The following is a 19323-nucleotide window of genomic DNA, read 5'->3' on the forward strand; positions in this document are numbered from 1 at the left end:
GATCTAGAGTTTCGAATAAACATGGATGTTTTGTAGCGGAAAGATGAATAAAACAAACCAAAGTTTTCTAGCACTCTAAACGTCGTGCCTCTACCGGTATCCACACGCACACAAACTAGATCGAAGCGGGATGCTAGTGCCGTCGAGATCAAGTCTCAAAACAAACTATTTTGCTTTATCGTTATTGAGTTATGCGGCTCATCATTCAACCCTTATGTCTCACGTTCTCATCATATATGAGTTTGCCAAACCATAAGGCAATTAGGTCTAGTTAATATTATTTATGGGCCAAGCCCAATAATTAATTAACCAACAACAAAACGTGTATGGCTACATCAACAGGGTGATTGGTTAGGCTTTATGATTTATTTACTTTTAAGTAACTAAACTTTACCAATTATGTTGTAGTTTTATTTTTAATAGTTAAAACCTAAATTAAGTTTCTATAAACTTTTACCAATCATACTTTAGCTTTATTTTTAAAGCTACAGCAAAAAAAACTAAAGCAATTTTTTTTAATGTATTTTAGTTTTTTTATAGGCTGTAAAATCTGTGAAATAAAAAAACTATCTATAATATCAAATAAATTAGATAATCATAATTAAAAACATCTATAAATATTTAATTCAATTTTGAGTGTTGTAAAAATTATTGAAATATTTTAAATAAAATATATATTATTTATATATCACATTTTAAATAACAATAAACTTTGAGAATTTATAAGAAATAATAATATAAATTATTTAATTGATAAAAAAATAATTATTTTATATATACATCACAGATTTCACATATTTTATTTTAAAATATCTACAGCCTATAATTTACACCTACAACAAATTTAACTACATCAAAAGTCTTTGGAAAAAAATCTACCGTAACAACTTTACAGGTACAACCAATTTACCTACAACTAAATTCTTAGAGCCACAGTCCAACCAATCACCCCCAATATGTAACACATAATTAACTTAATAATACCACATAGATATAACAAGCTTATATCATTATTTCCGAACTCAAAATATTGTTGATCTAGTTTGTTTAGGTGTGTGACCCTGTAGGATCATATAATATTAGTAATGGATTCTCAATTCATAGATTATAAGCGGTTTCTAACAAAACATTACAACCACCTAATATTATATGAATGTCTAACCTTGACGTTACGACTTTAACTAGCGTAAGTAAAAAAATGATTTTAGGACATTCCCAACAATCTCCCACTTGTACTAGAATCATCTATTCTCATAATCCTTTTGTCGCTATATCTCGATCTCAGCATAAGGCAAGAACTAGTGTCATCCTTATTAAGCTAGATCACGTTTATCGAACTCTGATTTATACTGATAAAAGCAAACGACTGACATTCACCTCGTTTGAGCATGGCCATGCATTTCTCAGTATCAAATCTTCGATAGGCCCAGAGATATTTTATCTCCCGTTATATGGGATAGAAAAATCACATCTTGTTCCATCCATGTTCCTTACAAACTTCATAGAACACCTAATCAATGCCTTTATAATCACCAGTTACGGCTGACGTTTGACAAGGTCAAAGTGAACTAATCCATAAGTAAATAATCATGACGAACTCAGGTCTAATGATTATACTCTATAGTCGTAATTAGAAACTCTCATGACACTTATATAACAATCTTGTAGAGTTCTCATAGTGGGCCAGCCCGATAATGTGTTCTCTAACACATAACCATGTGATTGACTTTAATACCACATATTGAATGACTCCATGAAACTTAGTCATCAATCACCTCACATACTAGCCATTCACGGTTATTAATGTCCCACCTTGACTAGTGACCTCAATAATTTATGCCATTTTCACTAATAGGGTTTCATGATCAAGTCATGTACTTGATGACCTATAATAATGATATAAATTAGTTTGGGACTTTTATTTAATTATCCAATAATCAAATAAATCTGAAACAATTTCATTAGTTTGAATACATAATCAAATGTATGTCAATATGAACATCATATCATAAAAATAAAGCCTCCCACTAAAATCAAGATCACATCTTAAGATACTTAATACCCATGGCTGCAATATGACTCTCATACTTAGGCCATGGAAGAGGCTTGGTCAATGGATCAACAACATTTGCATCCATTGAGACTATACTATGGTGATTTGCTTGGAACTCTTCCAACCCACCACTCTCCATTAAGACAAAAGATGAAACCAACTTGTGATCGAAAATCATCTTTGTCAGTTTGAAAAAATGGCATCGCTGTAACCACTTACAACAAGCTCATAAATTCCTCCATAGACCAAGAATTTATCCTTAGTATTTCTCAAATACTTGAGGATATTCTTGACTGTTGTCCAGTGACTTTCACCTGGATCAGATTGGTATCGACTCGTCATGCTCAAAGCACATGCAACATCTGGACGAGTACAGATCATGGCATACGTGATAGATCTTTTAGCAGAAGCATATGGGATTTTACTCATTCACTCTCGCTCATCTTGTGTCGAAGGAAACTGAGTCTTGCTAAGAGTTATGCCGTGAGACATTGGCAAAAATCTTTTCTTGGAATCATGCATGTTGAATCTATGTAAGACCTTATCGATATAAGTATCTTGACATAATCCAATAGTCTTATTTAATCTATCTCTATAGATTCTTATTCCAAGGATATATGTAGCTTTTTCCATGTCTTTCATTAAGAAACAACCTCAAAGTATGTCATCTACATACAACACCAAGGAAAACTATGCTCCCCTAGTCTTCTTGTAAACGCAAGGTTCTTCTTTGTTTCTAATGAAATCAAACTCTTTGATTGCCTCATTAAAACGAAGATTTTCCAACTCTGAGATGCTTGCTTCAAGCAATATATCGGAGTAAGGGCCCATCATAGCTTCCTCAAAGGATGTAGGTTCAACACTCTCTATTATCAATAGATCATGATGATCCGTCACCCAAACCTCATATCTATCAGGTTCGTGACATGTCCTTTCGGACCTACGCACTTCAGGTTCCACAGGTGTAGACTCTACGACTTCGTAAATCTAATTGATCATCTTCCTAAGATGATGAAACCATCTCCTGTGTTTCTCGAACTTCTTCGAGTTGTACTTTACTCCCACTGTTCTTCTTAGAAAAAAATTCTCTCTCAAGAAAAACACCACTATGAGCAACAAACACTTTGTTCTCGCTGTGGTAGTAAATGTAACAACCTTTGGTTTCTTTAGGACAACCAATGAAGTAGCATTCATCAGATTTAGGTCCAAGTTTATCAGTAAACATACGTTTGACATAAGCATTAAAACCTCAAATTTTCAGAAAAGACAAATTTGGAACCTTTCTAGTACACTTCTCATATGGTGTCTTTTCAACTGATTTTGATGGACATCTATTTAGCGTAAACGCATACGTTTCTAGAGCGTATCCCCAAAAGGATGGTGGAAGATATGCATGACTCATCATAGACCGAACCAAATCTAATAAAGTTCGATTTCTCCTTTCGGACACACCATTCCATTGTGGTGTTCCTAGAGGAGTAACTTGTGAAACAATTCCACGTTCTCTCAGATAATCATTAAACGATTGACTCAAATATTCTCCACCTCGATCAGATCGAAGAGCTTTTATTTTCTTGTCAAGCTGATATTGTACTTCATTCTGAAATTCTTTGAACTTTTCAAAAGATTCAGACTTATGTTTCATTAGATAAACATAACCATATCTACATAAGTCGCCAGTAAATGTAATGAAGTACTGATAGTTTCCTCTAGCATTTATACTCATTGGTCCACATACATCAGTATGTATAAGTTCCAATAAGTCTTTGGCTCTTTCACTGTGTCCAATAAAAGGAGTCTTAACCATTTTACCCAATAAACAAGATTCACATTTTTCATATGATTCATAATCAAATGAGCTTAAAAGTCCATCACTATGAAGCTTTTGAATGTGTTTCTCATTTATGTGGCCCAAACGACAATGCCAAAGAAAAGTCTGATTCATATAGTTAAACTTGAATCTTTTGGGTACTGATATTATAGACATGCATGCTTTGGCCTAGAATATAAATGCCATTCTCTATTGGACCGCTACCATAGAAGATATCATTACGATCAAAAGAACAACACTTGTTTTTGATCGAAAACTGAAATCCTTCCAAATCCAAACAATGTATGAAAATAATATTCCTACTTATAGCAGGTACATCGTAGCAATTCTTAAGTTCTAAAACCAAGCCTGAAGGTAAAGACAAATTAAATGTTCCCACAGCTAATGCAGCAACTCTTGCTCCATTTCCCACGCGTAGGTCCACTTGTCCTTTCTCCAAAATTCTATTGTTGCTTAGGCCATTCATATTCGTACAAATATGAACACCACAGCCGGTATCCAATACCCAAGAAGTAGAACCAGAAGTAGTAACATTTACTTCTATAACATAAATACCCCTAGACGATGTTTCAAAAGTCCTTTTTTTTCTTTTTCAGATCTTCCAAGTAGGGTTTAAACTGTTGCTTGAGAGCAATTCTCGGGTTTCAATACCATTTGAGGAATTTCGATCCATTTAGTTTGTCCTTCTTAAGGGCATATTGGAATGAAAATGAATTGTGAGGAGTTAACATTGCTGGAATTGAAAAATAGCAAATATTAATATGATGTTCATGAATTAGAGAAATTTCAACAATTAAGAAAACTCATATTATATTCAAAACATTTTCTTCAAATGAATATAATAATCCAAGATCCATATTTCACTAAAATCCGAGTGAGCTTTGGCTCATTGCTCGTATTTATAGTTATTTAGGTAAGCAACACTTTGCAAATTATATCCAATATAATTCTTGGTTGTCAAACGACATCTTATGTCTTATCCAACTTATGTCTCTAAGCCCAAAACCGTTTTGATAGCCTACTCAAGTAAACCAATCTTGTTTTACATAGTAACCGTTACCATCCACATCACTCATGTAATTGCAGACACTTTGCTTTGGCAAGCCCATCTTACAACAAAAAAAGCCTTGATGGTTGATAAGATTGGGTAAACATCAAAAATACTTAAAATTAATTGAGAAACAAGTTTTAATCCAATTTACTTTTATATTTAAAATTTATATCTAATATAAAAGATAAATATAGCTAATATATATCTTATATGTATTTTATTGGATTACAAATAACTAATTAATTTTAATCTAATTAAAATAATTAATTATTTTACACAGTTAATCTTAATTTAATCTTAAGAATCTAATCATATTAGCATTCCAATTAAATGAAAGATTAAACATGTGTTCGACTGAACCAAACCAAATTGCCAACCGATAAAACTTAACCGGCCGGTATCAAAGGATTCAATTGGTTTCACATGCACGAATGTAATACTTGTATTAATTGAAAAACTTTAAGTCACGACATTACAATAATGTTTTCTGGCTAGTTATTTAATAAGCATACCACAAGAAACAAATGCATAATATAAACCGTATACAAGGTATATATTAATTGTATAAATATCGAATGATCATATCAAACATACTTATCTCATTCATGCCGTGCTAATATGTAATATTGAATTTTCCTAAAATCAATATTCCATAGCATATAAATTAATAGGTACATCTTTATCTAATAATTACAAATATATGGTTTTAGAATTCGATCAATACCCTAATCAAATTAGGGTTCATATCAAATACATCAATTTCAAACCATCAAATTATTAGAAGTAGTTATCTATATCAAATTATAGACTAAACAAGATCAAATTTCAATATTAAACAAGTAGGCTCTGATACCACAATGAAATCCATACCGGTTTACAACAATTTATAAATCTGTTTATGAATTCAGTTGCCTAGAATCTCACGTCAATACTGAAATAAATCTAGATCTAGAGTTTCGAATATACCTGGATATTTTGTAGCGGAATGATGAATAAAACAAACCAAGGTTTTCTAGCACTCCAAACGTCGTGCCTCTACCGGTATCCACATGCACACAAACTAGATCGAAGCGGGATGCTAGTGCCTTCGAGATAAAATCTCAAAACGAACTATTTTGCTTTGTCGTTATTGAGTTATGCGGCTCATCATTCAACCATTATGTCTCACGTACTCATCATATATGAGTTTGCCAAACCATAAGGCAATTAGGTCTAGTTAATATTATTTATGGGCCAAGCCCAATAATTAATTAACCAACAAAACGTGTACGGCTACATCATATGTAACACATAATTAACTTAATAATACCACATAGATATAACAAGCTTATATCATTATTTCCGAACTCAAAATATTGTTGATCTAGTTTGCTTAGGTGTGTGACCCTATAGGATCATATAATATTAGTAATGGATTCTCAATCCATAGATTATAAGCGGTTTCTAGCAAAACATTACGACCACCTAATATTATATGATCTAACCTTGACGTTACGACTTTAACTAGAGTAAGTATAAATTATTTTAGGACATTCCAAACATTATTAACCATGAATCTCACCCTTCTGTAAACCTTGTAAATGCCAGGCTAAACTTGATTCATCTCTAACCATAATCTCTGCATTCTCCGACAAATTCTTCGGTATACTAAGACTGCCAGTATCTGACTCACCTAGGCAATTCTCAAGCTTCATCCTATGTGAGCAACAGAGATTACCTTCTTGTGGTATCACAGAGAAGACCCAATCACCACAATCACACTCCAATGAGTACCCTAGCATTCAAATCTATCTAAACACCCTGGTACTTCATGAACCAGATGCTAAGATCCCAATTCTCGCTGAGCTTTTACACTTTGAAGCTTTTCTATGTCGACGGCAGAATCTACTCAACCTTTTCAAATGAGTTCTTTGTTGCATTCTTCAGTCTCAAGACATCACGTGAGAACCACAATTTTCATTCTTCAGTCTCATGATCTTCTTCTATTCCCTTTCACAATACTGACCACAAGAGCTTTCAAGTTCTTCTTCTTATTGGTGACAAGAGATTTCAGTTGATATTCAGCTTTTCACTAAATCGAGTTGATCTCGAAGCACCCTCTATTGGCTTGACTTACATCTCTTATGCCCGGCACTCTCTTCTTTCCTCTTACACTGAACCTTTCTTCTTTCATTGAGTCTCGAACACACTCGTTCAAGCAACTTCTTTATCATTAGATAAGCGCAATCTTCTCAAACTCACTATCAACGCCTTCATCAAGATTGTACCATGAAACTTCACATAGATTGAATATTTGTCAATATTCTCTAAGTTTAACTCTTGGAGGTATATTTATCCTTATATGAGCTAACAACATAATTATCCATCACCAAAGAACGTAGCTTGTTACTCTCTGTCACAACCAAAATTCAACTCTTCGATTATGTTCACATGCACGTCTCTTCCTCATGCCCTTCTCATATTCTATTCATAGCCACAAATTATGATCTACCTGTTACAAGATTAGATCTGACAAGATCTCTATCGAGAACCTGCTCTGATACCAATTGTAAAAATAGATTTGTGGCTAGTCTATATGTTCTTATGCAAGTATGTTCGAGTATGAGTATTTAAGTGCATAGAATAAAAACACACATAGACATTTATTAATGGAGTTCGTTTCCAATATCTCCGGGACCATGTCCATAATACATTTACTAGAAAAATTTGCAATCTACAACTGCTAAATGGTATTCAGTACACACTTATGTCTACCACTCTTATCTAGATTTACAATGTTGAGAGCAACTACTATTCATTGTCTTTTTTTGATGAGTATAATTCTCCTTTACTAAACCACCAACAGATCTCAAAGTCTCTCTGATTGGACGACGTCACACACATCCATGTGCATTTCTTCAATAAACCCTAAACGCGTGAGTCTTCATATCAACGTCTTGTTGTATATATGCTCCAACAGAGTAAAACCTAAATTCCTCAAGCCCAAAGCAACTTCAAGTGTTTTTTGAAGTTGGACTTCTCTCTCATGAAGGCCCATGCCGCATATCTTGTCAACGTAAAGCCCATAAAACTTTTTTTTTTACTTTTCTTTAATATTCCACTAAGACTTCCAATCTAAACAAGTACATTCACATTACTTTTTTATTTTAACGTTCGATTGTACTATTAAGCTTTCTAAAAAAATAATTCTAAGCAATGAGAAATATAAAAATAAATATAGAAAAGATACACGAGTATGAATCCAAAATAAACTAACACATCTATATTGCGTATGAATGACTAAAAATCTATACTATACAAAAGTTGAGGCTATAAGCCATTGAAAGTGTCTACATAGAATTTAAAACAACCAATCATATTATGACACATCAGATATTTAATTTGCTATTTTTAAATATGTCAAATTTTCCAAAACTGTTTGTTTCATAATAAAATAGAAATCAATTTAAATATATTAAATCTATACTATTTTTTCTATACAATATAAAAGTTGAGGTTATAAGCCATTGAAAGCGTCTACATAGGATTTAAAACAACCAATCATATTATGAGACATCATATATTTAATTTGCTATTTTTAAATATGTCAAAATTTCCAAAACTATTTGTTTCATAATAAAATAGAAATTAATTTAAATATGGTAAATCTATATTATTTTAAAATATGTCAAAATTTCCAACACTGTTTATTTCATAATAAAATCGAAATCAATTTAAATATGGTAAATCTATACTATTTTTCAATATGTCAAAATTTCTAAAACTGTTTATTTCATAATAAAATAGAAATCAATTTAAATATAGTAAACTTACAAAATTAAAAGAATTATATATAATTTAATTAATATATAATAAATTTTTCAAAATTACATAAAATATCTTACAAATATAATAATTAACTTAAAAATGCAAGATATTTTAACAATTAGAACAATATAAATTTAAGACACATGATTTTTTAAAGTTTAGTTTATATGCTATTGAAAATATTCAATAATGTGATTTAAAATACATAGGATTTCAAACAACTAATCATAATATGACAAATCATTATTTTAGTTTAATATTTTCAAAAAGTCAATATTTCAAAAAATTTGTTTATTTTAAAATAAAACATAAATCAATATCAAATAAGGAAAGCTAACAAATGTAAAAAGATTATATATATAAGTTAACTGAATATATAATTAATTTTTGAAAATTAAAATAAAAATCAAAAATACAAAACTTCCAGACAATTATAACTATAAAAATTTAAGATATGTAATTTCAATTTTTGGGTTATATGCTATTGAAAATATTCAAAAATAATATATACTGTATATATAAGTTGATGTCATAAAATACTTAAAATGTCCACATATTATTTTTAATCACCAAAAATATACCAAATATTTTTTTCAATTTACTATTTCTAATTAATTTCAATACTACCAAAATTGTTTATTTCAAAATAAAATGTAAACTAATATAAAAGGTAAACCTAAAAAAGTAAAAAAAATTATATATAAATTACTTAATTTGAAAATGATTTTTGGAAATTAACATAAAAAATTAAAAAGATAATTATTGAATAAAAATTGAATAAAAATTAGAAATTTCAAAAAATAAAATATAAATCAATATCAAAAAAGATAATTTAAAAAATTAAAATTATATAAATTAAATTAATATATATAATTTTTTCCTAATTTAAAATAAAATTTAAAATGCTAGATTCTAAAAATATTATTTTCTTTGGTTATTTCTAAAAAAATCAATATTACCTAAAAAATATTTATTTCAAAATAAAATATAAATAAATATAAAAAGTTAAACTTACAAAATTTAAAACGTTTTATATAAGTTACTTAATCTTAAACTGTTTTTGTAAATAACATAAAAATAAGTAACGAAGATAATTATTGAATAAAATAGAAATCAATATGAAATAAGACAATTTTATCTAATTAAAAATTATATAAAAACTAACTTGATGTTATAAATTTTAAGTTATATGTCAATGACAATATTCACAAATAACATATACTATATATTGATTATAAAGTTATTGAGAATGTCCACATATTACTTTAAAGCACCAAAAATATGCCAAATCACTTTTTTATTTCTAAAAATTTGATTATATTACCAAAATTGTTTATTTCAAAGTAAAATATAAATTAAAATAAGAACTTAAAATTAAAAGGTAAAAAAAAACTATATATAAGTTGGTAAATGTTTAATTTATTTGTGAAAATTAACATAAAGATAACCAACAAAAATAATTATTAAATAAAAATTGGAAGACTTTCAAACAGTTATAACTATATAAATTTAAAACACACGATTTTAAAGTTTAGGTTATATGATATACAAAATAACAAATAACATATACTATATACAAGTTGATACAATTTTTACATTTTAAATTATATGCTATTGAAAATATTCAAAAATAGCATATACTATATATATAAGTTAACTCGATATATCATTGAATATCCACATATTATTTACTATATAAACTAAATCTTTGAAAGATAACCGTAAATTATTTAACAAGTATTAATTTTAAAAAATCCAAGAATTTAAAATACTAAAAAAATATGAATTGAAAGTACATATGATTTCAAAATTTGGACTATATTTTATTTGATGTGTTCATATAGAATTTAAAAATATCATTAAAAATATACCAAATCAGCATCTTAATTTAGTATTTTTAAATAGAAAAAAATCAGAAAACTATTTCGCTCAAAATAAAATGAAAATAAAATAATTTAAATTTTTTTACCAAAATAATTTACTTGATATGTAAAATAAATGTTTTAAATTAAACATAAGATTTTAACTAACCAAAAAGACCAATTTTTTTAAAAAAGCAAGTTTTTATTAAACAAATCCAAATATTCATGTATGTAAAATTAAAATCAATACAAACTACAAAATAGAAACTAAAAAAATTTAAAAATTATCTTAAAAGATAGATTGATATTTATATTAACTTATTTAAAATTTAATATAAAAGATTTTAACTAGAAAAAAACAAAATTATGTATTTTTATGAGAAGGATTATATGTTATTAAAATATTATAGATATAATTTAAAACTATAAAAAAATGCCAAATCAGAATCATAGTTTAATATGTTTCGAAATCTGAAATTTGTATAAAAAAAATTATTAAAATAAACTTAAAATATCAATTAAGATAAAAAACAAAAAGAAAAAACAACTAACTTGATATATATGCTAAGTCTTTCAAAAATAAACATAAAAATATTGATAATTGTACATCAAAATAAAATAGATATTTAAAATCAAAACAGTTAACCTAATTAAACTGAAATTTAGTATTTATAATTTTCTTAGTTATATAGGTATCGGGTTAAAAATAGTATAAATTTATATTCAGTTACACAAGTTTTTTTTAAAAATAATGGTTGATTTTGGTATTTTTTTACTGAGCTTATTCATTCTTTGATTACAGTAAGTGTACAAAGTTTTATTGTAGATAAAAGTATTTTACTTATGTAAGAAACTTATTGTTATCTTGCCTATTTATCTATTTATTTTCAAACTGCCATTTATAAATAAAATGAATTAATATAGTTATTTACTCATAAAACAATTAACACTTTAATAAAACTACTATATTATTTTTGGAACAACATTTTTAAGAAAATTATAATACAAATTTTCATTAATCTATTCAAATAGTTTTTTTTTGAAATAAACCTAAAGATAGTTATAATCTACAAGATTTTTTAGGATGAAGTTATTAATAATAAAACAAAGTACATGGTGATTTTTCATAAGTATTTAATGTAATTCATCAGTAAAAGTAATAGGATACATATGTATGAAACTTTATTAAAGTACTTAACAAAACATATACAATTAAAAATAATGTCAAACGAGTTTATCAAAGAAACATATTTGAAGAATTAATAAAAAATATGAAAAAATAAGAAAATCCAAAGCGATTCACCAAATAAATTGGTTAAAATTTATAATATTATTTACAAATAATATTGACATTAGAGTATAGTCTCAGCGATAAGAAAAAATAATAAATATGAGATATATTCATTATATATTCATCAGTGAAATTATATTATCTAAGAAATAATAATCAATAAAATAGAAACAATGAATTTGTGTCAAACTTCTAAAACTTAGAAAAATACATGTGAACTAATAAAACATCATAGCTCCGAGATTAATTTACACTCCAACTAGATCAAATAGAAGATATATCTAATATTTTAGATTTTATATATTTGAATAAATAAAACATTACTTAACATTAGTTTAAAATTCTATATATTTATTTCCTTTTTTCTTATATCTAACAAAAAAATATTTAATATTTTTTAAATCCCATAAAAGTTTTATTATTATCAAAATATAAATCAAAATATTTTAATATTAGATATGCATTTTCAATAATTAAATAAGAGTATTTCATATATAATATACATATATATATATAATCGACATTGTGCATATGAAATCTTTTATGTCATTCAAAAAATGATAGATACAAAATTATAATAAAATTATTTATAACAGTATAGTATTAGTTAATATTCTAAACAATCCATTTTTTTAAACTATGATTAATATAAGAACTTTTATAAATACACATATACATTTCCATATATAAGACAAAATATACCTAAATATTAATTATTTAAAAGGTATAATTTTATTTTTAAAAAAATAAATAGGAAAAATCTAAAGGGAAATTCTTACCTCATTTTTGGTACCACTATTCATGTTTCATTCATTAGAGGGATATTTTCACAAATACATAAAGTACAACGTTTCATTAAAGAGTCCAAAAACCCTTCTACCCTTATTTTTTTAATATATATAAATATAAATAATTATTTTGATAAAAAAATATTTTAAAGTTAGAATTATACGTTTTAAAATTTTAAACTTCTTACAAAAAAGTTTCATTTTTTCCGATTTTATCGAATATTCATTTTGAAATTCTAAAACTCTTTTGGTAACTGTTTTTAAAAAATTATTTTAAATTTTAAGTATTTATTTTTGATAGGGAAAGCAAAACATATATAGAGCCACCCTTTGTTGTTAAAAACTCTCTCAGACACATTTTACTAGGCAGTTGTTGTCAACCCGGTTTCTTCCTCTTTGGTCAACTAGAAGCGTTTTTCACTCACCAAGTTTTGCTACACCCACCTGGTTTTATCCTTTTTAAGTAAGTTTTTCAAATCTCAAAACCAGACTTACTTGATAAGCAGGTTACAGAGCGGATCCAGCCCCCCCCCCGGCTGTCCGTATCACCGGATCTCCCCCTCGTACTGACTCACCCCACTTAGTAACGGCCGTTAAGCACACTTGAGTTGACATGTACTCCTCTAGTGACGCTGGCCGATCTTCTGCTGATAGTCTGCTCCATGAAATCATAAACCTCCTCACCAGAACGATTCTCACAGCAATCTCATTATGGCTCACCGGAGACTCACAACTGAGGAAAAAGGCAAAGCTGTAGCGCAGGCTTCTGATGCCCCTAATGACCAACAATGCGAGCGCATAGGAGCACCAGAATTTGATACATCGGCTCTTATCATGGACAACTTACTGACACTAATTGGTAGAGTCTTGAACCCGAAGGAACAACCGGTGGGAGCCCTCATCTCAGCACTACCAAGAAAATGGAGCGTCAAAGGAGGAGTCACAGGCTCTGATCTAGGCAAGGACTGCTTCCAGATTAGATTTGAACTGGAGGAGGATTTGGTTCAGGTGCTAGCAGCCAGACCCTATCGTTACAACCACTTGATGCTAATCCTCCAGCGCTGGGAACCAGTCATCTCTTTGTCGTTCCCTTCTCAGATTCCGTTCTGGATCCGTTTACAAGGAATCCCCCTTCACTTCTGGCTCGAGAAGATGATTTACACCATTGCTCATGAATTAGGAACTCTAGAGACCTACAAAATCACCAAAACCTCTGCGAAGATCCAAGTACTCGTTGATGGACTAAGGCCACTCATCAAAGAATCTATCATCGACTTTGCCACCGGAGAAGAGCTCCCCATCACCCTAGAATATGAAGATCTCGAGTATCATTGCTCCCTTTATAATAAACTCACTCATGTGGCCAGAAACTGCCCTATGGCGACTCATGGCAGAATGGCATCGCCTTCATGGTCTAAGGATTCCCTTCCAAGTGTAAACCCTCCCTTACACACCAACAGGAACACAAGATCTCTCTCTCATCAGGGTGCCACCAGAGCCACTCGGAGACAATCACCCCCAGCTTTCAGCAGCAGAGTGGATCGACATGGCAAGCCGTTTGGGGAAAGATTACCCCTACCTCCAACTAGAGGAAGACCGATATCAAACAAGATTATTCCGCGCTTAGAAGGCCGCTCCCCCAGAGACACTGAGAAACGTAGACACTTGACCCAAGAAGCTGCTAAATCTACACATGAAAGAGTCTGGAGGGAAAAGGCTGTCCCCTCCTCGCTGGCTGCACATCATGCACACGACAACGTCAGATCTCCACTAACCCCTGCTGGGGTACGAGCACCTGAGTCACGCCCCCCACTAGAAAGGAACTTAGCCTTGTCTGATTTTCCGCAGAATGTCGCCTTGCCCACAAGGGAAGAAGTAATGGAGGAACTTAGAGAAGTCACCTTCCACTATACCAACTGCTCCGACCCCACTGAAAGCGCGGCTTGACGCCAAAGAGTTACTCACAGTGAGGAACACGGACTCATGGAGGAGACTGCAACGAGGATCCTAGCAGCAGCACAATCAAGCCTGATAAGAGAAGCAGACAGCTCTTTGAACCAACAGCTTGCGACCCCGCTCCCCCCTGCGGCTCCTCAAAGATCTACCAGACCGCTGTCTGCTAGAAAGAGCATAAGCAAATCAACAAGGAGTAGACGTCCCTCAGCAAGCCCACACACCTTCCTAGGTGCTAGCTTAAGGAAGAGAAGGCTAACCCAACTAAGCCCCTCGCTCTCGAGGCATGGTTTTCCCCATGCATCACCGGTCCTTCCCCTCCACAGAAGAGACAAAAGTAGTCAATCAGGACACTCGTTGCCACCAATACTAGACTCGGTGCCACCTCCTGCGCACTTGGGAAGTCCCCAACAGGATTTTCCCACCCTTCATCGGCCTCTTCCTTAGTAGTCTTGAGCTGGAACTGTTGTGGTTTAGGGAACCCCACAACAGTCCAAAGGCTCAAGGAACTTACAAAAAAATTTTCCCCCGACATCATTTTTCTCTCGGAGACTAAGAATCAAGACGATATGGTATTGACTGAGCTCCAACCCCTGAACTATGAAGGGTCTTTTCTAGTTACGCCCACCTCCCCGGGTTCTGGAGGTCTGGCTCTCCTGTGGAAAAACGACATTGATGTCAATATCCTTACAAGTAACCCCAACTTCATTGACACCATGATTTCATTTAAAGGAACCTCTTTCAATGGTTCCTTTGTTTATGGAGCTCCGGACTGGACTAAGAGACAGGAAGTATGGGACAGCCTAGCTGACATCTCAGCATCAAGAAACGCAGCATGGTTTCTGACTGGAGACTTCAACGAAATCACAGATAACTCCGAAAAAGCAGGAGGAAGGGAACGACCAGAGAGCTCTTTCTGTGCCTTCAGATCCTTCATATCGTCATGTGATCTCTTTGACCTTAAGCACACTGGAGATTTTCTCTCATCGAGAGGGCAAAGAGACTCACATCTTGTCCACTGCCGACTGGATAGATCATTGGTGAACAGTTCCTGGTCTGACTTATTTCCGAATGGAAGAGCTCACTATCTCCAATATGAAGGTTCAGACCACAGGCCAATCCTCTCCACTTTTGATTCAAAGAAGAAGAAAACCTCGGGGATCTTCCGATATGATCGTCGCCTACGCAATAACGAAGCGGTCAAGAATCTAATAGAAACCACCTGGAAAGCTGCTTCAGACCTGCCAGTAATAAATAGGATCAGCAAATGCAGGAAGGCCATTGTCGCATGGAGCAAAGAGTTCTACGTAAACAGCATGAAGAAGATTAATGAATTGAAGGAGGCACTTGACACAGCAATGGCTGATAGAACATCAGATTCGGAAACGATATCACTAATCAATCAGGACCTCCTAAAAGCTTATAGAGAGGAGGAGGAATTTTGGAAACAACGCAGTAGGCAATTGTGGCTCACCTTGGGAGACAAAAACACAAGCTATTTCCACGCATCCACCAAGGGGAGAAGGGCTAGAAACCGTATCATGGTTATTGAGTCTGCTGATGGAGCTCCAGCTTATGATGATGACAAGATTGCTGAGGTAATCTCGCAGTACTTCAAGCAAATCTTCAACTCCACAAACCCTCCGGCCTCTGAGATAGTGCACAAAGCCATAACGCCTTGCATCTCTCCGTCAACAAATGAAAGACTAACGTCGTTACCCACATTACTCGAGATCAAGGAGGCAATGTTTGCAATACATCCTGATAAAGCCCCAGGCCCTGATGGCTTCTCCGCCAGCTTCTTCCAATCCAACTGGGAAGTAGTTGGACCTGCAATATCAAGAGAGATTCAATGTTTCTTCACAACGGGTGTGCTTCCCCACTCTATAAATTCGACACATATCAGACTAATCCCTAAGATTCTCAGCCCCAAACTAGTCTCAGACTACAGACCCATAGCCCTATGTAATGTCTATTACAAGGTAATATCTAAGATCCTAGCACTAAGACTGAAACCGGCTCTACAAGAGGTGATTTCAGAGACCCAATCAGCCTTCGTTCCGGGACGTGCTATTTCAGACAATGTACTTATCACTCATGAGGTATTACACTACCTAAAGGGATCACGAGCAACTAAATACTGTTCTATGGCGGTGAAGACAGATATTAGTAAAGCCTATGATAGACTTGAATGGTCTTTCATTAGAGCTGTGCTTGAGAGAATGGGTTTTTGCGATACCTGGATCATGTGGATGATGCAGTGTGTATCGACGGTCTCTTACTCCTTCCTACTCAACAACGAGGTTACGGGTAGAGTGGTTCCCCAACGCGGCATTAGACAGGGAGATCCTTTGTCGCCTTACATCTTCATCCTCTGCGGGGAGGTGCTTTCGGGACTCTGTAAAAGGGCACAAGCGGATGGTTCACTGCCGGGAATCAGAGTAGCAAGAAACAGCCCAAAAATGAATCACCTGTTGTTTGCTGACGATACTATGCTGTTCACCACAACGGACACGCGTAGTTGCTCCTCTCTAGTGGAAATTCTCCATGACTACGAACGGGCTTCAGGTCAGATGATCAATGCTCAAAAATCCTCAATCTCGTTCTCATCAAAGACCCCACCTGAAATCAGAAACCGAGTTAAGTCCCAACTGGGAATTGAAAAAGAAGGTGGAGTTGGGAAATATTTGGGCCTCCCTGAGCATTTCGGGAGAAAGAAGAAAGACTTGTTCTCTTCCATAGTAGACAGAATGAAGCAGATAGCCATCAGCTGGTCTACACACTTCCTTTCCACAGCTGGAAAGGCCACTATGATCCAATCAGTCCTCTCTGGGGTTCCTTCCTTTGCCATGACTTGCTTCGAACTCCCTATCAGTCTCTGCAAACGCATACAATCAGTCTTGACCCGATTCTGGTGGGACTCAAAAGACGGGGAAAGGAAGATCTGTTGGATAGCTTGGGATGAGCTTACATTACCAAAGAGTATGGGAGGTCTGGGTTTCCGTGATATCCGCGCCTTTAATCATGCTCTTCATTGGATGGAAACTCCTAACAAAGCCGGACTGCTTACTCGCCAGAGTTCTCCTGGGCAAATACTGTCACAATACTTCCTTCTTAAAGGCCAATGCGAGACAAGCCATTTCACATGGCTGGAGAGGAATATTGGCGGGGAGAGACCTCCTCCTACAACATCTTTGTAAAGCTATCGGGGATGGTGAATCAACGAACCTCTGGTCAGACTCGTGGATTAAACCTGACACAAAACTCAAACCAATTGGACCAGTCTTCTTCCAGGATAAAGATCTGATGGTTGCAGATATACTCTCCAGAGAGAGTAAAGAGTGGAACAAAGCTCACATCGATAATCTATTCCCTGAGCTGGCCTCACATATTTTATCACTCCGGCCTAGCATCCTAGGTGCAAAAGACACGTTTACATGGCCGCTGCATAAGACAAGTAACTACACTGTGAAATCAGGATATTACTCAACTCAAACTGCAAAGCACCAATCAGCAAACTTACTCTCAACATCTGGAACACCATGGAACTGGAAGAAGTTCATCTGGTCACAAGACCTCCTTCCGAAGCTCAAGTATTTCCTCTGGAAGGCAGCCACAAATTCTTTACGGACAGGAGAGAATCTACGGAAAAGAGTCCTCGTTGCTGACACAGCCTGCTCCAGATGCGGAGAGCCAGAAACATTAGACCACATCCTATTTCACTGCGATTTTGCAAAGGATGTATGGAAGGCGGGACCTTGGATAGATGTTGTCTCTACGGGTAACAGCTCCACCTTCAAAACACTGATCCAAGAAGCCCGTAAATGGACGAACCTCCCTCCCCATGGAATCACAGGTAACGCCTTTCCCTGGTTCGTTTGGTCGATTTGGACTGCTAGAAACCTCTGGGTCTTCGAGAAACGAAAGACCACACCACTAGAAACATCAGTTAAGGCGATCACCTCACAGAAAGAATGGGAACAGGCACAATCCAATAGACCCAAGACGACGACGAATCGTGATCTGACCCCTTCACTGCAGCTATCTCTCACCAACGAATCCACCATCTTCTGTAATACCGATGCAACTTGGAGATCCGATCAGCAAGCTGCAGGACTCGGCTGGATCTTCACAGATCGCCACACACAGGTGCTTCACCAAGGCTCTATCGGGCAGAGAAATGTCCCCTCCGCCTATATGGTTGAGGCGTTGGCCATCAGAGAAGCCCTAATCCAAGCCTCATCTTACAACTACACAGACATCTGTCTCCGTACAGACTCACAAGAGCTCGCCAGAGCTATCACCATGAGAAGACGATCGACGGAACTCTTCAGAATTCTCTCGGACATCGACTCTTTGGTCTTCTCCCCTTCCTCCCCCTTCCGATCATGCGCTGTCGCTTTTACTCCAAGAGCCAGAAATGGGCCGGCGGACTCCTTAGCTAAAGCCTGTCTTGTTTCTTTTTTGGGCCTGAGGCCATAATTACTCTTATTATGCTTTTAAAACTCTGTTATGTTTTATTTAATTAATCTAAGTATCCAGTTGCTCAAAAAAAAAGTATTTATTTTTGAAGAAAAATCTTAAACCCCACCCTCCAAAAGCCCACCCCTCAAATTTAAACCCTAAGTTTAGATTAGTTAACTCTAAGGATATAAGTGTCTATTTACTTCTTTAAAACTAAAATTAA

At 33.7% G+C, this 19323-nt stretch overlaps 1 protein-coding gene across 1 annotated transcript; it reads left to right on the forward strand.

Moving 5' to 3' along the window:
• Positions 1-17942: 17942 nt before the first annotated feature.
• Positions 17943-19118, forward strand: LOC106378429. The gene has a single exon (XM_013818557.1). The coding sequence runs from the start codon at positions 17943-17945 to the stop codon at positions 19116-19118; it is 1176 nt and encodes a 391-aa protein (XP_013674011.1).
• The last annotated feature ends 205 nt before the right edge of the window (positions 19119-19323 follow it).

The sequence above is a fragment of the Brassica napus genome, chromosome C2, assembly GCF_020379485.1.
Source record: "Brassica napus cultivar Da-Ae chromosome C2, Da-Ae, whole genome shotgun sequence".
In the NCBI taxonomy this organism is placed as follows: domain Eukaryota; kingdom Viridiplantae; phylum Streptophyta; class Magnoliopsida; order Brassicales; family Brassicaceae; genus Brassica; species Brassica napus.

Bases quoted from the DNA above. Each gene is read 5' to 3' on its own strand.
- LOC106378429 (XM_013818557.1), top strand. From the start codon at position 17,943: ATGGTTGCAGATATACTCTCCAGAGAGAGTAAAGAGTGGAACAAAGCT.